At 41.8% G+C, this 25,541-nt stretch overlaps 1 protein-coding gene across 1 annotated transcript; it reads right to left on the bottom strand.

Moving 5' to 3' along the window:
• On the bottom strand, positions 1–25,541 carry LOC143291636 (uncharacterized). The gene is made up of 11 exons (XM_076601607.1): positions 25,516–25,541; positions 23,937–24,023; positions 23,290–23,367; positions 21,714–21,797; positions 20,294–20,422; positions 18,122–18,267; positions 16,295–16,595; positions 15,218–15,596; positions 13,019–13,424; positions 9,482–9,633; positions 1–7,814 (listed from the first exon to the last, which is right to left on the bottom strand). The coding sequence occupies exons 1-11, from the start codon at positions 25,520–25,522 to the stop codon at positions 7,499–7,501; spliced, it is 2,085 nt and encodes a 694-aa protein (XP_076457722.1). The 5' UTR covers positions 25,523–25,541; the 3' UTR covers positions 1–7,498.

The raw sequence follows: 25,541 nt of genomic DNA, 5'->3' as shown, positions 1-25,541 counted from the left end.
TGACAGTATGATCTTAAACATGAACAGATCATGTTATAGGAAAGAGAGGGTGGTAAGAATAGGGCTTGCGGAGGAGGGGGTGGCGGGCGGAGAGGGGAGGGGGGGAAAATGATTTTAAACATGAACAGATAAAGATCATGACATAGGAAATAGAGGGAGGTAAGGGTGTGGGGGTAACAGTATGATTACAAACATGAACAGATCAAGATCATGTCACAGGAAAGAGAGGAAGGTGACAATATGATTCAAACATGAACAGACCATGTCAGGAAGAGGTGGGGTGACAGTGCGATTCCAAGCATGAACAGATCAATATCATGTCATCAATCATGGACATCAACACGCTTCAAGTAACAATGCTTGATTACAGTCATCAACAACATGCTACACATCAAAGACGCAGCAGAACTCAAAAATGCTAACTCACACTCTCTCTTTTTTGCCCCTTCCCCAACCCAATCCCTATCAATTCATTTCGCTTATAGATCAGCCAACCACAGAGGTCACATCAGTTCCCCTCCACGTCATTTTGTGTGTTAACAAACCTCAGCAGCATTAATCAGGAGTTGTTCACCTTGATATCGCCACTACCCTAGTTAAAACGCAAACTCATTCCATCACACTTCATCAAGCATCCAGCAGTCTGCAAAATCATTTAGTGTGTACACACCTTAAGCCCACTCACCACAGAAGACTCTGCAATGCTAATGCCATGCAATGAATAATTAGGGGTGATGATTCAACATTATGTACTTTGCTTTACACAACACAGAATACTGTTTGCTGGGAAGTGCCTGAGACAAATGTTGAACAGGACTTTCACAAACGATGTTCCCTGCAAAAAAATAAGCTCAGAAAACAGTGTAGCAGTTTTAGTAATAGCAGTAGAAGTAGTAGTGTTTTGTATAAATGTTATCACAACATGATATTCCCTGTCTTCTTTAAAACTATTCTGAATGCGTTTTCTCTGACTTACGAAGTGTACTTTTCAGCAACCACCAGCATGGGTCAATGAATGACACCACTCGGCCTACATCACATGAAATGAACTGAACATGGACAATATCATGCCTGAACCCCCTTTGTGTGTGTATGCAAGCAGAAGATCTAATATACACGTTAAAGACCCTGTAATCCATGTCAGTGTCTGGTGGGCTACCCAGCATTCACACCCCTGAAAACACAGTATGGCTGCCTACACGGTGGGGTAAAAACAGTCATACACGTAAAAGCCTTCTCGTGTACATACGAGTGAACGTGGAAGTTGCAGCCCACGAACGAAGAAGAAAAAGAAAGCAGAAGATCGACCTTCCTGAAGGTCAGAAGGGACTGTGGGACCAGAAAAGCGCCACCTACACAAACATTTTTTTTTTTATCGATGTTGCTTATGGCCTAACTGACCAAACAGTTTCAGTTTCTCAAGGAGGCGTCATTGCGTTTGGACAAATCCATATCACTACACCACATATGCTGGGCAGATGCCTGACCAGCCAGTGCGCTTAGTCAGGTCTTGAGTGCGTGCTTAGATATTTGTGTACCCATCAGAGTGGATTTCTTCAACTGAATTCTGCCAGAGGACAACACTCTCATTACCATAAGTTCTTTTTCAGTGCGCCAAGCGTGTGCTGCACACGGGACCTTAGTTTATCATCTCATCCGAATGACTGAATGCTCAGTTTCATTTTCCAGTCAAACTTGGGAGAAATGGGGAGAGCAGGATTCGATCCCAAACACTCAATGACTCTGTATTGGCAGCTGAGTGTCTTTGCCATTATGCCACCTTTCTCCCTTTCTCCACACAGGGTATATCAGGGCTGAAAACACTGTAGATATCAATGCAGTAGAACCTGAGGGGGAAAAAAACAGAAAGGAAAGAAAATTTAACATGCGCACAGCAATATCCATGCCCATATACCAAGGACATGCCTGTGACATCAACCATTCCTTCTATTTTTGTTGCCAGAAGATTAAAAAAAAAGCATCCTGAACAGTGACATAATCATCAAGAACACACAAAATTATATATAACAAGCATACAAAAAAAAAAAACAACAACAAAAAAAATCCAACAGTCAAGTCACATTCACATGCCCTTGGTGCAAAAAAATGAAACACAGCATAACAATAGTGCTAAATTACCAAGCCCACAACAAAAAACAAATCAAGGCTTTCTAGAAAAAACAACAACACTCGGTGAATGGACCAGCAAGGCAGAAAATAGGAAAGGAAGAGACAACAGAAAGAAAAACTACTGAAATGCCAGAAACAACACACACACAAAAAGAGCAGCTGAAAAGAGAATATTACTAGCACAGTGTTTCCAGAAGGCGGGGATACAGTTTACACCGACAGAGTCTGCGGCTGCCTTCACCTCTACACTCCATCTCACTCACTACGATCGGCTTCTGATCCACTCTGTTTACACATACCCAGATTCAAACACTTGACTGTTGGCCGCCGTTCTTTCTCTGTCTCTGGACCTTGCAATTGGAATGAACTTCCTCTTTTGCTTCGTCAGGTCTCCACACTCGGCTCTTTCAAGTCTGGCCTTAAAACCCACCTCTTCCCAAAATAGCCTCCCTTGCTTGCCTCTCCCTTGTCTTTAGTTTCTACAGTTTTAGAGTTATACATGCGTGTGAATGACTGGTGCGAAAGCGCTTTGATTTGTCTCTGCACAAGATTCAGCGCTATATAAATACCATTATTATTATTATTATTATTAGAGGCTGTGGCATCTGAATACGGGTAATTAGAGAAACAGATCGCAATGCAACCAGTTGGATCTTTGCAAGGACTGAGCCCTGCAGTCGGCTCTGCAGCAGTGCCCAGACTCAACCATGAGATTTCTGACTGCATTTTGCCAAAGTGTGTTTTGTTTTGTTGCGTGACATAGTCCACTCTGAAACAATTTTTTATACAGCACTGCTCCAAAACTCTTGATTGTGTAGTAGTTTGTTTGAAATAACTCATCGCATATGAGGAGGGAAGAACATTTTCAAACAGATTCTCCTCCCACAAGATGAGTACAGTACCTTCTTAGTGTTTTGCGGCATATTTAGATTTTTTATTCTATATTTCTTGGAAGTGTTCACAAGAGGGAACTTTTAAAACATTCCTGGTTGACTGAGAGTTTGTAGCAGATGTGAACATTCTTGCATTTCACAATATATATATATATATATATTTTTTTTTTTTTTTAGATCAGCAGATGACAGTCACACTGAAAATATGACAGCAAAAACAAACAAGAAACATTTCTAACAAACTGTACAAAACAGGAACAAAACATTCAACAAATGTTTATCACATCACTAACATCTTAAAAGAATACATAGAGAGCTACGTGTACCTCTCAAGGATTTTTTCATTCCTTTTTTTTTGGGGGGGGGGGGGGGGGGGGCAGTTCTCCCATTTTTTCCCTCTGCAGTGGAGTCCACTTGACACAATCATGGATACACCAGCACTAGTGACTAATTTTTGTAATACTGAAAAGTCTGCACTCAGGGTCAAGGAGTCCTTAACCAAAGTACGTATCTCAATACTGAAACAAAGTAAAATAAAGGAAAACAACAACAACAACAACACATATATTGTGCAAAAATGCTACCAACAAAGTAAAGTAAAAGAAAAAAGTTAAAAAAAAACACACCCTAAAATAAAACATAGATTGTGCCAAAATGCTAAAACTGATTCTGTAAAATATAGAAATATTTTTTCTCACTCGTGAAAACTGAGCAAGAATTACTAAAGGAGGGATGACAAAAGATCATCCCTCTGATAAACTTTACAATACATGTGTCATCACCTAAACTGTGCATATGAACTGATCATGACATGAAAGCGGCATGAATACACACCAAAAAACATGCGCCTCAACAGCCTACACATACACACAGCTACACTCAATAAAAGAGTACAAATAAAGAAATCAGTAAAACAAGCCTTAGTATTGCACAATGCTGTATATTTCACATACATGCATCTGAACTCTTCATACTAAATGTTTTATTGGTCACCATTCTGCCATAAACTCCTAATTTTTTTCCCCCCTTTTATTTTGGCAATCACTGACGATAGTGTAACAGATTAAAATGATCGGCACAAGATCATATTATGTCTGTGTTTATAATGAGCTTGTGATTGCACAAGTTAATTTTCCATGTGAATTAATCGAGTGTTTTTGATTTGATTTGATTCTGTTGTTTGCTGTTGCTGTTTTGTGGCTTAGACTTCAAAGCTCTCTTCAATCATATGATCCCACGGATACTGGCATTCCTGCCAGCAGCATCCACATGTAGAACAGAACAACAAGCAGATCAAATTCCTACAGCAGTCCACATGGCAGCAATCTGCACAGGACTATCAATGTCGGACTGCTGTTAGGACCCCAACAAAAGGAGATCCTGCACTACTGACAAGTAACTCTGGTGATTTGTCAGTAGCAACAGTGTAAAGTTGACTGCTATATCAGGAAACAACATTTCCATTCAGCACAGGATCACAGAAGGCTACAGTTCAAATTCACAAAAGAGTCTGATACTCAAGACAGGGTGAATTTGTGAGGAAATCGTAATAATGGCATTCTGTTTGTGTGTACATCTGCGTGTCGACTACAAGTGTTTGTGTGGTGTGGTGTTTGTGTGTGTGTGTGTGCGCGCGCGCGTGCGCGTGCAAGAGTATATGTGTCTATGCACATGTGTGCATGGTATGTGACTGAACATGCACGCACATTCATATAATCATGAAAACTGTAACAACAAATCATTCTTTTTTTTTTTTTTTTGGTTTGTGTGATACAAACTTTGATACAAAGTTTCCAATAAAATAATTTCTTCAGTAAATTGAACAGCCTGACAATTTATCCGCTCTGATTACGAACTGTCAAAAACTGACATTTCTCCTCTCTCTTTCTCTCTCTCTCTCTCTCTGTGAGTTATCTGACTGTTCGATCTTGTACACACAATATGATTCCTCCCCTAAAAACATACATTTTCACCCAAACAAACAAACACAATACAAAATGCAATGCATAACCATGGTTCATCCTCTTCCCCTTGAGATAATACTAACACTTTTCTCTTTCTTTCTCACTCGATACAGTATTCGCACTTTCCTCTTTCTCTCTTGCTCAACACACCACCAACACCCACCTCTTTCTTTCTACACAATACAAACATTTTCCTCTCTATCTCTCTCTTCTCTCTCACTCAATACAATGCTAAAACTTTCCTCTTCCTCTCTACTAAAACTTTCCTCTTCCTCTATCACCCAACACAATACAAACACTTCCCTCTTCCTCTCTCACTCAACACAATGACAAAACTTTCCTCTCCCTCTATCACTCAACAGAACACAAACACTTTCCTCTGCTCTCTTGCTCGATACAACACTAAAACGTTCCTCTTCCTCGTTCACTCTATAGAATACTATAACTTACCTCTTCCTCTCTTGCTCAATACAGTACTAAAACGTTCCTCTCTCACTCAATACAATACTAAAACTTCCCTCCTCCTCTCTACTAAAACTTTCTTCTTCCTCTATCACCAAACACAAAACAAACACTTTCCTCTTCCTCTCACACTCAGCACAATACTAAAACCTCTTCTTCCATCACTCAACATAATACGAACACTTTCCTCTCTTCCTCTCTCGCTCAGTACAACACTAAAACTTTCCTCTTCCTCTCTCACTCAATACAACACTAAAACTTTCACTCTCTGTCACTGAAGTCTCTGTTCTCTCTATGCCTCACAAAAACCAACCTGAGTGAGCACACACTATCATGTTCATTTAAAAAAACACACAAAAAAACAAAACAAAAATCAACAAGGCCAATGGATGGTAGATCATCAAAAGACTGGGGAATCGGATCATACCCAAACTGTCTGCCGTTTTCTTTGGAATGATAAGTGAGGGGAGATGGGAGGGGTGGGGGGGTCAGAGGGGGGGAGGGGGGTAAGGGGGAGGGGATAGTGGGTGGATGGAGAAAGGAAGTGGAGGGTGATGAAGAGTCGTCATAACTTGACTCCAAGGAAGGGGTAACCATGGCTCGACCCCCAAGGAAGGGGTCATAACAAACTGACTCCAAGGCAGGGGTCATCATAGCATGACTCCAATGAAGGGGTCATCATAACCTGACTCCAAGGATTTTTTTTGGTGGTGGTGGGGGGGTGGGGGTGGGGGTTGTCCTTATCATAACCGGACTCCAAGAATGGAGTCCTCATGACTCCAAGGAAAGGGGGTCATGATAAACTGACTCCAAGGCAGGGGTCATCATAGCATGGCTCCAAGGAAGGGGTCATCATAACTTGACTGCAAGGAAGGGGTCATCATAACTTGACTGCAAGGAAGGGGTCATCATAACTTGACTGCAAGGAAGGGGTCATCATTGCATGACTCCAAGGAAGGGGTCATTATAGCTTGACCTCAAGGAAGGGGTAATCATAACTTGACCGCAAAAAAGGGATTATCATAGCTTGACTCCAAGGTGGTAGTCATTGTAACTTGACTGCAAGGAAGGGGTCATTACAGCTTGACTGCAAGGAAGAGGTCATCATGACTCCAAGGAGGGCGGGGGTCGTTAAAGCGGGACTCCAAGGAAGGGGGTCACCATAACTTGACTCCAAGGAGGGCGGGGGTCGTTAAAGCTTTACTCCAAGGAAGGGGGTCACCATGACTTGACTCCAAGGAGGGCAGTCATTAAAGCTTGACTCTAAGGAAGGGGTCATGACAAACTGACTATAAGGGGTCATCATAACTTGACTCCAAGGAAGGGAATATCATACTCTGACTCCAAGGAAGGCATGATATACCTGATTCAAAGGAAGGGGTCATTACAGCTCTACCCCAAGGAAGGGGTCATCACAACTTGACTCCAATGAGGGAGTCATCAAAAACCTGACTCTGGAATAATGCTCACTCACCTGCACACCTGCAGTGAAGAAGAGTTGAAGACTGTACATCGGCCGCACATTGTGCAGCATGGGTTTGAAAAACAACAACATATACAACAAAAAAACAACACACAGCAATATGCAAGTGAACGTGTGTGTACTACATGTGCATACACACGTACACGTACCTTGCCAAACATTTTTCGTACACACTCAAATCAGGCTAACTGTCTTCCATTTCTCAAAACGCACAAACACACGCAATGAACATGGATATGCAAGTAAACACACACACACACGCACACACACGAACACATTCAAACCTCTCCTTCTTGGCAAATCCACAAATCCTCACATCACTCCCATATCATCTCTCTCTCACACACAGAGCTATTCCCTCCCCTTCACACCAACTGTCCACCATTCCATACCAAACAGACTCACATACAAACAAATATGCACACATGTATACATACACACACACATGCACACATACAAGCACAAGCACAAGAACACACACACACACACACGCACATGCTTGCAAGTGGCACGCAGCAAGCAAAAACAGAAACCAAAACCAGCTTTCATCACACCACCATCACCTACTAATCTTTGGGCTGTATAATGAACTCATCTCCGTCAGCTATGTTGTAGGTGTACAGCTTCTTGTCAGGGTACTTCAGCTTGTCCGCACCGAACGCAGACCCCTTGTCCAGGTAGAACAGGTTGAACTTGTTGGCGGGCATGCCTGCAATGTTCTGCAGCGACTTCTTCAGCTCACGCACAGTCTGACTGGTGCTGACCTCGTAGGGTTCCCGGCGGTCGCCCATGACAACGACGACGTTGAAGAGAGTCTTTGGGGCCAAACTGACCTTGACAAGCGGGTCCAGCTGCCCGTGCACTTCCACCAACTCTTTGTACCTGTTGGGAGGGGGGGGGGGGAAAGAACAAGAGAGGCAAGGCCTTCAAGACTCACTTGTGATAAATTACGTCCCCTAGCATTAATTACAGAGTAATTTACCTTTTTTTACTATCTGCACCAAAACGTTTGCAAAATAAATAAAAATTCCATGCTTAGCAAAAGAAGTTCCTGTTTGAACAAAAAATGATAATAATGACTCCTCTTGTTGTTGTGTCAGAATAAGAGGTCAAAGTGCCAAGTTTAGAGAATACAAAAAATATAAACATAACAGTAAATGCAGTTTGCATATAATTAGCCTTCTTTTTAAAATTTTTTTTGTGCCTATCCCAGAGGTGCAATATTGTTTTAAACAAGATGACTGGAAAGAACTGAATTTTTCCTATTTTTATGCCAAATTTGGCGTCAACTGACAAAGTATTTGCAGAGAAAATGTCAATGTTAAAGTTTACCATGGACACACAGACACACGGACACACACACACACACACACACACAGAGACAACCGAACACCGGGTTATAACATAAACTCACTCTGTTTACACAAGTGAGTCAAAAAGGAAAATAAAAGATTCAGAAAAGTAAGGGCACAGCAGCCAGGCTATTAACTCACTTAGTACTGCCGGTAAACTCCCCTGACTTTCCCAACAGATGACCCATTTGTATGGGTAAGAAATAATATCACAAAAAAAACAAATGTTAGAATTCATGAACTGAGAACTGAGGGCCTGTTCATCTAATTCTGTTGTCTGTCTTGTGACTGAGACGAAACTGAGTCAGATGCCATTGTTGACACGCACTGTTCATGTGAACCAGTCACTGCCAAAATAACTCTCCTGCTCACAAGCACAGCCAACAAACACTGCATTTACTGGTTGCAGTGGACAGTGGAAAGGCCATTTAAGATATTCTTAGCGCATAACGTCATCATGGAAATTAGGTGCCACTCCAAAAATTCAAAACTATCTAAGGCCCCGATCAGGGGTCCTTTGTCTCAAACAACTGTAAACAGTAAGGCCCCGGTCGGAGCCTTTCGTCCAGAGTGAGTTAAAGCATTGGGACTTTGAATCCATGGGTACTGGAATTAAATCTTGGTTACATGCCGTGCCTGGTGAGATAAGGGAGGAAATTTTCCCCCATCTCTCAGGTCGACAGAGATGTGCATATATGCTGTTGTGCCTTAAGTATTTTCCTGTGTATATGCATACAGATCAATTTCGCGTGTTAAAAATCCCGTAATTAATGTCAGCGTTTAATGGGTTATGGATACATGAATATACCCAGCAAACACAACCCTGAAAACATAGTATGGCTGCCTACTTGAAAGGGTAAAGGCTGTCATACATATGAAAGCCCAGTCAAGTACACAAGTGAACATGGGAAATACAGCCTGCCAATGCAAAAGAAGAGTAGGATGACCAGCCACAGTCCCCTTCAGATAAAGCTTAAACACTGTGAAAACGTAGGTCAACAAACCAAAGAATTCCTCTCTGGGTTTTCAAAAAACAATCCAGCCAATGAGCAAAAGTGAGAAAGACTGAATATACAAGAGAAAAAGAGAACACTCTCTTTTGTATGGAGACAGACACAGAGAGAGAGTGTGTTGGGGGGGTCAGGTGGTCAGTGACCCTTGCCACGTGTCCCCCCCCCCACCCCCTCAGGGACCGACCTTTGAGGCGGGCAGTCATGGTCGAGGAAGAGGCGGATGAAGGCCCGTTCAGCGTCCAGCCTCTCCTCGGCCGTGACGCTGCTGCCGTTGAGGCGAGTGATGTTGGGCAGGCGCGCCACCAGTTGCTGGCGCCGCAGAGCGTTGTCCTGAGCCTGAGCCACGGCACCGCACAGCACGCATAGCAAAAAAATTAAAAAAAGATAAAGAAATAAAGGATAATCGATGGTAAATATAACGGGAAGTCAGCAACGACCACACAAAAACAGATACAGGGCAAAGCACATGGCCAAAAAAATAATAAATGATCATGAATAAAAGATAATCAATGATAAATAAAATGGGTAGGCTTCAACAACACACACAAAAAAGAAAAGGGCACAACACACATGGCCAAAAAAAAAAGAAGAAAAAGATAAAGGATAATCAACGAAAAATATAACAGGTACTGAACAACAACAGAGAAATCTGTTGTGACAAAGAGATACAATACAATACGACAACACACACACAAAAAGGAAGGAAACAGGGCCCAGCAGACAAGACAAAAAATAATCGATAAATAAACAAATAAAGGATAATCAATGATAAACAAAACAGGCAGTCAAGAAAAACACACAAAAAAGAGAAACAGGGCATACCAGAAATGGGCCAAAAAATAATAACAGATAAATAAATAAAGGATAATCAATGATAAACAAAAAGGGTAGTCAACAACAACAACATAAAAAAAAAACAGGCCACAGCACACTTGGCAAAAAAAGTAATAAATAATAAAAATGAAAATAATAAATAAATAAAATGAAAGATAATCGATGATAAATATAACTGGTAGTCAACAACAACACACACAAAAAATTCAGGGTACAGCACACCTGGCACAAAATAAATAAATAAACAAAGGTAATCAGTGATACATAAAACAGGTTGTCAACAACAACACCACGCACAAAATGAAACAGGGCACAGCCAACATGGCCAAAAATATTAACCCTTTCACTACCAGGAAATTAAATTTAAGTGAAATCTATTTGCCAGGGTTTTTTTTTCCACAAAAAACAGGTATAAATTTTCAAAAAATTATGTGCTCTTTGTTATTTGAGAAAGACCCATAAAAGTATATATTTTCTGAAAGGTAAACGAATAAAGAGTACAAAACACATAATGTTTTCCCATTATATATATATTTTTAGTGACCTGCTGTTGTTTTGAAATCAGTGTTTTGTTTTTTTGTCACATTTTCAACTTGTTCATTGCAAATATTAGTCATGTAATTTGTACTAAAATATCATATTTTCTGGACAAATTGATATCTGCACACACAAAATCATACTGAAACAACAACAATAAAAAAAAATGTTTAAAAGAGATAGATACACAATGCATTGAGACTTCCCCAAGTGATAATATAGATGTGAGGCCAAGCCCCCTCAGTCTCCACCACCCTCCTCTTCACCCCTCTCACATGATCACTTTATCCAGTGCTCATCAGACTGCGTTGGCTGAGTGCCAAGAAAATCACTCACACTGTGTCCTGCTAATAATTCGGTTAGTTTCCTGTCGTCTGCTACAGCTGTACAGCCGGCATCACTCACTGACAGTCGTATCTTGGCCACTCTCTTGATTGCTCCCTTTACTTTCTAACATATCTTCCTATAAATGTTCATCACTGTCTTCTCCTTTGAATTTACGCTTCAATACTTTCTGAGCATCAGCTAAAGAAAGCAATCCTGGTTGATTTAGTTCGCCACGATCGCATGTCTTGAGCATGGTGTCAGTCCGTCATTTTGTTGAGCGAGCGAGGAAAGGAGCCAGGCAAAACACTGCGACAGTGACCCAACCAAAATGTTCAAATAAAGGACTGCCTCATGATGTAGATGGTGTTTCTAGCTATGAATAGAATCTAGAAAGATTCCCCAAGCTAAAGCAACCAGCACTTTTGTCAACGAACTGAATGCAAACCAGGGAAAAGTCAGAATAATTCGATGACGAGTTATCTTGTCATTGTGGCAGTGAAGCATACATGCTTGCGATGACGAGTTATCTCATCATATAGGCAGCTTAGAGGTTGATAGGAAATTTTTTTTGAAAACGAAGAATCAATGATAAATCAAAAGGGTTAGTCAACAACAACAAAAAGAAAAAAAAAGAAGAAACAACACAAAACACCCCACACCCCAAAAGTACTAAACTTCAAACCACAGCTGAGCCTGGGTGACAGTACAGCATGAAAAGTAAGGCAAATAATAAATAATAGTGTTGATCAATCAATCAATTAAAAGGGTACCGGGAAAAAAAAGAAAGAAAAAAAAAGAGTACTACTACTTTCAGTAACATACATGGCAAGTAACTTCAAACCACAGCTGAACCTGAATAGATAAATAAGGAGTTGTGTATCAGTATCAGTAACAGTAGCTCAAAGATGCGTCACAGCGTTTGAACAAATCCATATACGTTACACCACATCTGCCAAGCAGATGCCTGACCAGCAGCGCAACCCAACGCGCTTTGTCAGGCCTTGAGAAAAAAAGAGTTGTGAACAACGACAACACACACACACACATACCCGCACACACTGCCCCTCCCACTTTCACCCCCCCAAAAAAGAGTGCTGTTACTCTTGGTAGGGTCAAGAGGCGTGCAATAACTTCAAACCACTGCTGGGCCTGAGTGGCAGTGTGGCACAACAAGACTGGGCCTGGGACATCGAATAAGAATAATCTCCAACCCTTCAATACCCACCACCAGACGCCACCCCAACCACCGGGGATTCAAACCCCAAACACTCAAACTGAAAGTCCAATGCTTAGTACTGCCGGTTAGCTCCCCTGACTTCACCCCACAGACAGCCCATTTGTATGGGTCAGAAATAAAATCGCCAAAAAACTAATGCTAGAATTTATTAACTGACAACTTCCGAACTGATCATTAACATAATGAACTTGTTGGGGACAAAACATAAAATTTCCTTCCTTATTATACTGTCATACAGTGAGATGATGAAAGTATCCATATTTTTTGTTCAAAATTTGCATACACTGATGACTTGTAAATGAATCCAGGAAAGTACAAAGAGTTTGGAACAGATTAAATTCAGAATGTTATATAGCCATGATAGGGCCCCTTTGTCTAATTCTGTTGTCTGCCTTGTGACTGAGACAAAACTGGGTCAGACACCATTTTTGACATGCACTGATCACGTGAAGCAGTCACTGCGGAAACAACTCTCCTGCTTGCAAACACAGCAACACACACTGCATTTACTGGCCGCAGCTGAGAGTAGAAAGGTCAGTTAAGATATTCATAGCTTACAATGTCATTGTGAAAATTAGGTGCCACTCCCGACAATTCAAATCTCTCAGGCCCTAATCAGGGGCGTCCTTCGCCTGAAACGGTTGTAAACAGCGCAGCCCCAATCCAGGACCTTCATCCAGACTGAGTTAATTAACCACTCAGCCCTCATTCACCCCCCCACTTAACCCCCAACGACCCACACCCCACCGTCACACACACACACAGCACACACACACACACACACACCTCCAGGAAGGGGATCCCCTGCAGCCGCACGTCGAAGAGCGAGGGGAACTCTCGCAGCCGGTCCACCTCCTCCCAACCCCTCAGCTGCGTCTTGTTGAGGCTCAGCAGCTCCAGGCAAGGGAACAGCTCCTCCGTCCTCCGACACCCCCCCATGCCCCCCTTCCCTTCCCTCTCCCCCTTCTCCTCCTTCCCGTCCTCTCCCTCCCGCACCGCCAGGGAGGTGATGCGCGTCTCAGCCAGGAAGAGCTGCCGCAGCCTGGGGAAGAGATGGCCCAGGCGGCAGATGTGCGCCCAGGAGGTGACGTCGCTGTTGTTGAAGAAGAGGCGGGCCAAGGACGGGTAGACGAAGTCGGTGGGGATCTCCACTGTCTTGTAGTGGTTCAGACTGAGGTGGACTTCTTCCAGGCTGAAGCAGATAAGGGGAGCGGTGATGGTTGGGGAGGGTGCCGGGGCGGGGGATGGGGGTTTGGGGGTGGGGTCGGGTGGGGTGCGGGGGGAGGAAAGAAGAAGATTGAGATTGGATGTTTGAACGGATGGTACGTGTGTGTGTGTGTGTGTGTGTGTGTGTGTGTGTGTGATGGGGTGGTCAGGGGTGGGGGAAGAAGGTCAAGGGGTGAGGGTATGTGTTGTTGTTTTGTGTGTGTGTGTGTGTGTGTGTGTGATGGGGTGGTGAAGGGAGGTGGATGAGGGTCAACTGGTGTATGTTAGGGTAGGTGTTCTGTGTGTGTGTGTGTGTGTGTGTGTGATGGGGTGGTCAGGGGTGGGGGAAGAAGATCAAGAGATGAGGGTATGTGCTGTTGTGTGGTGTGTGTGTGTGTGTGTGTGGATGATGGAGTGGTGGGGGGAGGGGGTAGAGGGTCAAAGAGTGTATGTGTGAGAGTATGTGTCCTTATGTGTGTGTGTGTTTTGTTTGTGTGTATGCATGCCTGTGTATAGTAGTGGTAAGTATGCATGCATCGGTGTATGCCCCTGTGTGTGTGTGCATGTGAATGTGTGTGTGTGTATGCCTGTGTATACAGGTGATAAGTATGCATGCATCGGATTGTGCCTTTATGGATGTATGTGTGTGTTTTCATTTGCGCACGCGTGTGTGCATACGTGTGTGTGTGTGTGCATGCGTTCACGTTCATGTCTATGTGTGCCAGCAACTTTAAGGAACACAGAGATGGGAAAATATAGAAAGCTATTCAAACTTATAAGTGGTTCAAGCTGAGGTGAACTTTTTCCAGGCTGAGGTGGGCGAGAAGAAAAGGAGTGGACATGTGGATGAATGGATGCGTGTGTGTGTAGGGGGGTGAGGGTGAGGGGGAGAGGGTCAATGAGGTGCATGAGTGTGTGTGTGTGTGTGTGTGTGTGTGTGTGTGTGTGTGTGTGTGTGTGTGTGTGTGTGTGTGTGTGTGTGTGTGTGTGCGTGCGTGTGCGAGCAGGATCGAACCATGCATGTTCAGCTACGAAGAAAGCAGACTAATCCCCACTGCTGTGGCGCATGTGCTGATGTCAGTTGCCTAAATTTAATATTTAAAGCAATGCTGTTGTTTTCTTCTTCGTGCGATAAATAAACATCATTGTATTGGACGTAATAACACTGTTTAAAGCATGCTTTTTGTGTGTTTTAGTTTATCTCTATTATTCTTTTATTTCAGCCGTAAAGGAGATGTTGCCATCACTTCAAGCACATAGCAGCCCATCGCAATACATGGTAGATCTCTAGATCTGCATGAACCAGTCTACAACAGTAGTTAATTCAGTGTCCACTTTAGAATATTTGTTTGCAGTAAACACATCAATGGTGCAGTTATTATCGTTGTATGTGCTCTGTACAGAATTTGTACTTCTTTCCTTTTAATTGTGAACAAGAAGGTCATGTTCTCTTCTCACCAAACACTTCTAGCGACTCAGTGGGATGCGGTTTTTAGAATTTTCGGATTTCGAAAATAATCTCAAAGAAATATACCGCTGATGATCCAGAGACACAGCTTAATTTGGGAGACTTACAACCTATTATTGGTATGACTGTGAAGATTTTTTTTCATACTATGTTTAAGCCAAATTTGGTATTGGCGGACAAAGTATTTCAAGAGAAAATGGCAATGTTAAAGTTTACCACGGACACACACACACACACACACACGCAAACAACAGAACACCAGGTTATTGCATAGACTCACTTTGTTTACCGCCACAGTGGCACTGACTGACCTGGGAAACAGCCGAAGCAGCCCTACGATGCCCACCCACTCCACGCCGGTGTCGTTCAGCACCAGCTGCCTGAGGGTGGAGAAGGCGGCCACAGGAGGTGAGGAGGGTGAGGCACCTGGAGGGTGATCCGCTGGGGCCGAGCCGCACTCCGTCTTTGGACTGCCACTGGACGCCTGCGATGACGGCGTCGTCCCTGAGATGGTGTTGTTGTTGAGACCGGGGCTGCTGGAGGTGATGTCGACAGTGGCCGTGGCGGTGGTGGTGGTGGTGGTGGGGATGGGGATGATGGTGGTGGGAGGAGTTTTCACGTTGGCGTTTTGGTTGTCGCTGAGTTTTTTCTCTGTGCGGATGTCAGGCGGCGTGGTGCCCATTTCCATACCTGTAGAAGGCAAAACTAGTCATTAGAATCTCACAGAGGGTTATGCCTATACGTGTGAAATTCAGTATGATAATAAATCACTTTTTGTTTTGTTGGGTTTTTGGGTTGGGTTTTTGTTTTGTTTTGTTTTTTTACAATTATTTGTCCAACCACAGACCAGCTGAAGTGCACTGTCTTTCAAATGTTACATTCTATATGCCTTCATTGTCATCAGCATCCTCATCCCACAGCATCCATACACACGAAGGCCAAAAATTCCTTTTCCGTTCAACACACTTGTCCGTTCACCTTGTCCACACCACTGCTCTACTTTCCAGATTATCTCCCTCAAGTTTTTGAGGGTTGGGGTAGGAGGTGTGAACAATATCCAGAGAGAGAGGAGAGAGAGGAGAGAGAGACAGCAGTCTGAGAATTCAGATTGTCAACAAGCAACTATGTTATCAGGATGCATTTTTGGTTTTTTAAAACCACTTTTACCAAACTTACCTCAGAAACGTTTTTTTTGTTTTTTTTTAAAACTTTGCAGAAGTCTTTTATCAGAATTTGGATTACTCCTGACCTGGCGTCACATGAAACCCTCCCCACCCAAAAACAACCAGTCACAACATGGACTTTGCACACCACCACAATCACCACACAACCCACACAATCACCACAACCACACGATGACCACCCCCACCCACACCTCCCTCTTTCACCTTCCTGAAACCCGTGGGAACCAGGTGACAGATCCTCATCCGTCCCACCGCCCCCCACACTGGGATCTGACGGTGAGGCATCGTCGCTGGGGGTGCTGGCTTCGGAACTGCCGGTGATGCCGGTGAAGGTGGCGGGGTGGGCGATGACTGGGGTGGTGGGGGTGGTGGTGGTGGTGGTGGTGGGCGGGTGGACGGGGGCCCACACAGAGTGTGCGGCCAAGGAGATGGAGGAAGGGTGGAGGGGGTTGCAGGTGAGGTTGAGGAAGGTGAGCTGTGGCATGCAGCTGATGACCTGTATCACCTGGCAACAAAACAAGAGCAACAACACAGGGAGTTAGTTACCAGTCAACTTCAGCCAAGCAACTGACTGTGCAGGTGTGCTGGTTCGAATCCCTTCAGAGGTATGCATTATTGTGGGATTCCCCCCCACACCCCTCCCCACCAGGCTCCTGCCTGAAACAGACAGTATGCTAATGGGCTCAAACATGAAAATGACACCATACAGTCATCCATTTTATGGGAAACATTGCTTAAGTTTCTTGACCAACACTCCAAGTGTCTGTTATCTCCAAGCCTGGATATATCATGACATGAAGTGAGGAGTGCAGACCTGTCACACAATCCAAAATGTACATGGTTCTCCACAGCAGAGTCATCCTCATCCATACATACCGGTACGTCTATACATACATCCTAAAGTCCTAACCACTGTACCACACACCAGCAAAGCAAGCTGCACACATCCTAGAAGTCCAAACAGCTGTCCCACATAGCAGCAAAACAAAGTACAACACATCCTACAGTCTTGACCACTGTACCACACACTAGCAACAAAAGTAGCCCACATCCTAAAGTCCTAACCACTGTACCACACACAAGTCCAAACCACTGTACCACACACCAGAAACACAGTTAACACACAGTCCAAAAGTCCTAACCACTGTACCACACACAAGTCCAAACCACTGTACCAAACACTAGCAACACAGGTAACACACAGTCCTAAAGACCTAACCACTGTACCACACTCAAGTCCTAAGCACTGTACCACACACTAGCAAAACAAGTGCCATACATCCTAAAAACCCTCCTGATGCCAAACGCAAATCCTGACCACTGTACCACACACTAACAAAACGAGTACCACACATCCTGAAGTCCTAACCACTGTTCCACACACTAACAAAACAAGTACCACACATCCTGAAGTCCTAACCACTGTACCACACACACACTAACAAAACAAGTACCGCACATCCTAAAGTCCTAACCACTGAACCACACACGCTAACATAACTAGTACTACACCTCCTAAAGTCCTAACCATTGTACACCACACAAACAAAAACAAGTACCAAATATCCTAAAGTCATAACCACTGTACCACACTTTAACAAAACAAGTACCCCACATCCTAAAGTCATATCCACTGTACCATACACTCTAACAAAACAAGTACCACATGTCCTAAAATCCTAACCACTGTACCACATGCTAACTAAACAAGTACCACCACACATCCTAAAGTTGTAACCACTGTACCACACACTAACAAAACAAGTACCACACATCCTAAAGTCCTAACTACTGTGCCATACACTAGTCCAAACCACTGTACCACACACTAGCAACACAGATAACATACATCATGAAGTCCTAGCCACTGTACCACACACTAGCAAAACAAGTACCACACATCCTAAAAATCCTCCTAACTTCTGCACCACACACAAGTCCTGACCACTGTACCACACACGCTAACAAAATAAGAACCACACATTCCCTAAGTCCTAACCACTGTGCCACACACCAGCCAGACCCACTGACCTCCTCCAGAGAGGTGATGTTGTTGTGGGCCAGATCCAACTCCGTCACATTGTGACACATGGCTGCCATGTCTGCATGCTGCCCGGCCTCCGTGATGCCGCAGTCTGTCATGTGCACCCTCCACGGCAGGATCAGGTGACCCGAGTCTGACACAGAACACATGAACGAAAAAATGTAAAAAATTGCTAAGTATATATGATAGTCAGTCATGTCCGACTATGACCATCAGAACAGCAGAGGAGGCCACTGCTGTCCCGACTTATCTGGGCTAAATTTGATTATAGTGGTGGAGAGTGTCCTGCCCAAGTTACATCCCCCACTCTCTCGGCCAAGAGGGTTCTGGGACAACTGGCGTTGGGATGGTTCCCAAAGGCCAACTAGTCCCCAAGGAAGGCTGCAGCACTAAGAGCCAGTGCAATCTTGCCTCCTAGTTGGAGCGTCATAGTCCTTTTACAGAAGACTAAGCTGTAAATGACTTCCCACTGTAATGGAGAAACCACTGATTATATATAGCTCTCCTGAAAGAAACAAAAAATCAAACAGACACATAAAATAAACAAATATGTATGTATGATAGTCAGCCTTATTGGTCTTTTTTTGTTTTTCAATAATACTTTTATTCAATTATTACATTATACAAAGAACAGAAACACATACAATGGATAGAAAAAACAAAGCTTTGTCAGTCTTGTCTGACTATGACCATCAGAACAGCAGTGGTGTTCAGACTATCTGGACTAAAATATGATAATAGTGGAGAGTGCCTTATAAATAAATACAAACTTAAGTGGTCTAAAAAGAACAAATGAATGAAACAGGTACAAAAGAACAAAAATTAAAACTGATAAATAAATATACCATTAAACAGATTCTGAAAAGAACAAAGGATTAAACAGAAACTTAAAATAGTCATAAAATAGATACATGGTTCAATAGAGTCTGAAAGGATTAAACCAATAAAACAGATACATTAATATAAAACAAATAATTAAATATATGATTTAACAGAGTCTGAAATCAACAACAACAACAAAAAAAAAACAAACAAACACAAAAATGCAAAATTAATAAATAAATACATGGTTTAACAGTCTGAAACAGTCTGAAAGGAACAAAAGATTAAAAAGACACACAAAACAAACAAATAAATACACAATTAAATAGAATTTAAAAGAAACAAATAATTGAAACAGATATGTAGGTATAAACCTGATAAATACAAACATGACATGGTTCAACATAGTCTAAAAGGAACAAAGGATCAAACAGAAACTTGAAATACATAAATACATGATAAAATAGGATCTAAAATGAACAAACGAATGAATTAGAAATAAATATCAAACATCAATATGTATGTAAGAGTCTGAAAGAAATGTGAATGAAACATAGAATAGACAGATAGATAGATAGATAGACAGACAAATAGACAGATGGTTAAATATAGTTTGAAAGGAACAAATGAATGGAACAGAAACTTACTGGAACTTGTAAGAAAAATTAGAAATACATAAATAAATACATGGGTTGAACAGATTCTCATAGTTCCCTTTTTAAAGAGGCGTCAAAGTGTGTAGACTGAGCCCTATACACTAAACTATGTCTGCCTTAAAAGATAAAAGAAAGAGTCTGAGTTTGAAAGGAATCCACAAGTGAAACGCACAATGACATACATAAATAAATACTAACATTAATATTTGGTGAAATACAGTCTGAAAAAAAATTGTAAAAGGATGAAACAAACATAAAAGATTAAATAAACAGGTCAAATAAACTGTAAATTAAGTACATACACACCTAAAAACATACACACACACACACACACACACACACACATATATATATATATATATATACACATATATATACATGCACATACATATTCATGCATGCACACACAGAGAAATGCATAAATAAACTGCACATGTTAATTTACAGGAAAAGTGAAAGGCAAACCTTTGTTGCACACACGCACACACACACACACGTACACACACACACTCTCTCTCTCACTTCATCTAAAATCACAACCACGGACAGACACTGAACAAACGAACGAACAAACGACTGAACGAAAATTCACCCAAATAACCAATCCTCACCCCCAACACACACACACACACACCGCAACAGATCCGCTCATCCTTGTTGACCACAGCCCTCACATGTTACCTGTGATCTTGGCGGGGCCTTTCTTGGGCATGTAGATACCAATACAGTCATCCACCGCCATTTCACCGTTGAACTTGTCCCACGCTGCATCCACAAAACTGCGAGGTTGGGTTTCTGACCTTGTGACCCCTGACAGGTGCACAAACACACACATATATCTATATATATATATATATCGATATATCTATCTCTCTCTATATATCTAAATATCATATACACCCATACACACACACACAAATAATTATATATAAACTATACTGTCAAAGTATCAATAAAAAAGGCTACTGTTCATCTGGCTACTCCTGCCCATCCCTGTGGATAACTAAAAGCAGCTTGAGCTACTACTGAAGAGGTGTGAGGTCGGACTTAAGTCGGACTCAAGTGACAGAATCTCACTGGATTAGTCTGTTTGAGCTTTTGATCAAAATACACCCTCTATAACATGGGTAGTATCTGGGCCAATATACCTGTCTGTCTGTATGTGTGCTGGTCAGTGTGCTCATCTGCATGTCTGTCACAGACCAGGAGGCATTCCCACGTTTCCATGTTGCATTCACATTCAGAGTGTACATCCACTTTAGGAGACATGGCCGACAGGGAAAACGATTCCAGGAAAGAGAGTGGAGGGGAATGGAATGTGGAGGGGAACGGAAAATATCTACACAAGGGAAAGCACGTCATCACAAAACTTCATCCACCTAGTCCCCTTCACTTGCCTCTGTGCACTACATTTATTTGCTTAGCTTAAACGGGGACCTTTACACAGAATTTTGTGAACTGTTCTGTTGCCATGGGTTCTTTCTTGTGTGCAAAATGCAGCTGCATGTACGGCTTCTATTTACTGACACTTCAAAAAGATATAAACCTATGTGTCGTGTGAAGACTCATAGATTAGATCACGATTATGAAAAGGTACAGTGTGAAGCTTTCAAGCTTGTAAACATTCACAGTTTGAACACAGCAAAATCTGGCACAAAACTCATCAAGATGCGTGTGTGTGTGTGTGTGTGTGTGTGTGTAAGTGCCCAGTATGATTCACTACATGTATGCAAATTTATGTATATATACACAAATGCTCATCACATGTACAAGTGCATCACTGCATGTTTGTGCATTTACTGTCACGTGTGCATGTCTGTTTACTTTACCACTAACAGGTAAAAATGTTAGCATGTTCATGTACAGGTGTATGCATATGTGTGTATACAAAAGCATGCATACTTGGGAGTGGGTACACATGTGCACAAGCATGCACTTAACTGTCCGTAAGTCTAGAACATTAGGAATCTTCACACTTAAGTTTGCTGAGATTCCTAGGGTCTTCTGTCACTGAACAATGCTTATAAATTAAAAAACAAAACAAAACCCAACTTAATTCCAGAGGTTAACCTCTTGTGGACACTCCGTCAGCAAGCCTTACCTACTGGATGGGACAGACAGACAGATGATGACAAATCCATGGAAGAATCTTTCTCTGCCATGTCAGGTGATTCCTCTTCTGTAGCTTCAGAACAAACAAAGGGAGAAAACATTACCTGATGTAAAAAAAAACAACAGTCAATGGGAGACAACATAGCATGATGTGAAAACCTGTCAACTGGAGACAATATTATCTGATGTAGAAACTTGTCACTGGGAAACAACATGACATGGTGTAAAAACCTGTCAAAAGCAATCAACATTACATGATGTAAAAAAAAACCCAAAAAAACTATCAATGGGAGACAATATTATCTGATGTAGAAACCTATCACTGGGAAACAACATGACATGATGTGAAAACCTGTCAATGGGAAACAACATTACCTGAAGTAAAAAAACAACAACAACAACTATCAATGGGAGGACGTAAAAAACATATCAATGGGAGACAATATTATCTGATGTAGAAACCTATCACAGGGAAACAACATGACATGATGTGAAAACCTGTCAGTGGGAGACCACACTACCTGATGTAAAAACCAGTCAATGGGAAACAACATTACCTGAAGTAATAAAAACAAACTATTACCTGAAGTAAAAAAACAACAACTATCAATGGGAGGACGTAAAAAACCTATCAAACTATCAATGGGAGGACGTAAAAAACCTATCAATGGGAGACAATATTATCTAATGTGGAAACCTATCAATGGGAAACAATGTGGCATGACGTAAAAACCTGTCAATGGCAGACAACATCACACTAAGTAAAAACGTACCTGGGTGAGACAACATCACATGATGTAAAAACCTATCTGTCTGCCAGATAAAACTGAGTAAAGAGCTCTGAAAGTCTGAGAACATTCTTTATAGATCTATTTGAAATACATACTATGCAATTCTGAAATACAACAAACTATATGATACACAATTTCATCATTTACAGGAGAAAACGCTGCGAATATTTACTTCACATGAAGTGATGAATTTAAAACTTAGGAAATAAACTTGTGTTTCAGTGGAGAGCACATGCAGTTGCATTAACCAAAACCTTGGGTGTTTATAAATTAATATATATTGCCAGGCCAGCTAACTCACTGATTAACTATCAGTATCACCTGCTATACAGAGAGCAGATTAGTGAGTGAGTGAGTGAGTGAGTGAGTGTGTGTGTGTGTGTGTGTGTGTGTGTGCAAGCTCTCAAGTATGATTCACAACATGTATGCAAAATCATTTGTGCATGCATTAATGTCCATCACATGTATGAGTGTGTCACTGCATGTTTGTGCATTTACTATTGTGTGTGCATGTCTGTTCACTAGTATAATAAGAATAAAATGTGTATGCATGCATGTTCAAGTATATGCATAAGTGTGTGGCCACATGCATGCATGCTTGAGAGTGTGCGTACACGTGTGCACATGCTTCTACTTGGCCTGTCCATATATCCAGGATTCTTGTAGTGTTCACACACAAGTTTGTCCTGATTTCTGTGGCCTTTTGATATCAAACAATACTTATAAATGGACCTAAATCCTTGTGGTTGTGCACAATATATCAGCAAATCTTACCTTCTGGACGGGAAAGACATACAGATGACGTCACATCCAAAGAAGAATCTTTCTCTGCCAGGTCAAGTGATTCACCCTCTGCAGCCACATAACAACAAAGGGAGAAAACATAACCTGATGTAAAAACAAAACAAAAACAAACAAACAACCCCCCCCAAAAAAAAACAAAACAAAAAAAACACACCCTGTCAATCAATAGGAGACCACCCCCGAAAACAGAGTATGGCTGCCTACATGGTAGGGTAAAAACAGTCATACTCATACAAGTAAAAGCTCACTCGTGTACATACAAGTGAACATGGGAGTTGCAGCCCACAAACGAAGAAGAAGAATAGGGAACTGCAGGATGTTAATGCATTTACTCTAGTGTGTGCATGTCTGTTCACTATATAACACTAACAGGTAAAAATGTGAATATATGTATGTTCAGGTGTATGAATGAGTGTATGTGCACATGCATGCAAGCTCGAGTGTGCAAACATGTATACATGCATGCACTTAGCCTGTCCATGTATGCAGAATCCTAGAAGTCTTTTACACTCAACTTTGTGTTGATATTTGTGGGCTTTTGCCACCAAACAATATTAAGAAATAAATCTAAATTCCTGTGATCAACATGTTGTGGATGGTCCATCAGCAAATCTTACCTTCTGGATGGGAAAGAGAGACAGATGATGTCACACCCAAAGAAGAATCTTTCTCTGCCATGTCAGGTGATTCACCTTCTGCAGCTACTGAACAACAAAGATAGACAATATTAACTGATGTAAAAACCTGTCAATCAAAGGGAGACGACATGACATAATATAAAAAAAACCTATCAATGGGAGACAACATGACATGATGTGACATTGTGTGCAGAGAGCAGATAACTGTCCTAATCAGCCACAACAGAACAAACAAACAACACACACACACACAAACAATGCAACACACACACACACACACACACTCAAACGTCACTGAAACCCACAAACAATACTGATATGTTAATAATGGAACTTTATTCCAGCACACTCCTCTATGGTTTAGAGATCTTTGTGCTTCATTAGAAAGTTTTAATAATACATAATAATAGAAGAAATTAACTCACAAACAAGTGCACACATTCAGTGTCACATGAATACTCACACAGAACTATGTGCACATACATACACCATGTATATGCAGCTTCAAAGCACACCAACATTCAAACAAAGGTATTTCACTGAAGGACACGCTCAAACATAAAAAAAATCATACACATACAATGAATTACATTCTCACACAGTATGCGCGCACGCACGCACGCACGCTCACACACACACACACACACACATGCACAATCACAGATGTATATGCTTAAACAAAGAATCACAGGGTGTAATATGCCCATTACATAATTGTTATAAATCATTATCATTATACAAAAGCACACACAAACATGCACTCATCCAAATCTGACATTGTGCACAGGGTCATATCAGGACTGACTCATGCATTTGACATGGCATGTTATAACATGGAAACACAATTGTGAGCAGTAAGCAGATAACCAATATGTTTGTTACAAGAGCTGAAGAGGACAGGGATCTGATTCAAAGGCAGAAGTGACCTCACTGTTGCCGTTTTATACCCCCCGAAATTAAAGAAAAACAAACAGTGAAAGAACAAGATCAGCTGATGTGCTTTTTGTTTTGGTGGGTTGCACTATCTTCTTTCTCATTCTTTGGCGACAAGCTAATGTTCACACAAGTGTCATTTTATATTTCCTCTCAATAAAGTTCATGCAGTGAGATCTATAACAAGAAAATATCAACCTCTGATCTGAGGTAAAAAGAACGACAATCAAGCAAATTTTAATTAATGGTTGTGGATAGGACCTTTCCGTCCATGGGTATTTCCGAGTCCAATGTCGTTTCACGAAACACTAAATATCTGATCGTGCACAATTAATAGATTCTCTGATGAGTGATTGTTTCCTGCATTGAAGACCGCCTCAGTATTTCTGTGCTTCGGAATACAGATACCTGCTATTTTCGAAATATGAGTAAGAGTCGTAAGACCGTTGGTTTGCAGACGATTCTTTCGATCATCTCCCCTCCAGCTCCCTACCGAAAGAAAGCTATTTTGATAATGCAACCAGCTGGCATGTTTAGAAACCCTCATGTGCGAAGAACATTAGGACTGCAAACAGAAAATTCTCTCCGTCCGTACATCGTCATTTCAAAGCATCTTCAGCCTTACCTGCCATCCCAAGCTCTCTTGTTGGT

The sequence above is a fragment of the Babylonia areolata genome, chromosome 17 (genome assembly GCF_041734735.1).
Source record: "Babylonia areolata isolate BAREFJ2019XMU chromosome 17, ASM4173473v1, whole genome shotgun sequence".
Classification (NCBI taxonomy): domain Eukaryota; kingdom Metazoa; phylum Mollusca; class Gastropoda; order Neogastropoda; family Buccinidae; genus Babylonia; species Babylonia areolata.
This window is presented reverse-complemented; position numbering and strand designations above follow the sequence as displayed.

Bases quoted from the DNA above. Each gene is read 5' to 3' on its own strand.
- LOC143291636 (XM_076601607.1), bottom strand. The intron at 21,798-23,289 runs GTAAGATTTGCT...TTTGTTCTGAAG, and splicing joins ATGTCTTTCCCGTCCAGAAG to CTACAGAAGAGGAATCACCT. The intron at 16,596-18,121 runs GTCAGTGGGTCT...TTTTGTTGCCAG, and splicing joins ACATCACCTCTCTGGAGGAG to GTGATACAGGTCATCAGCTG.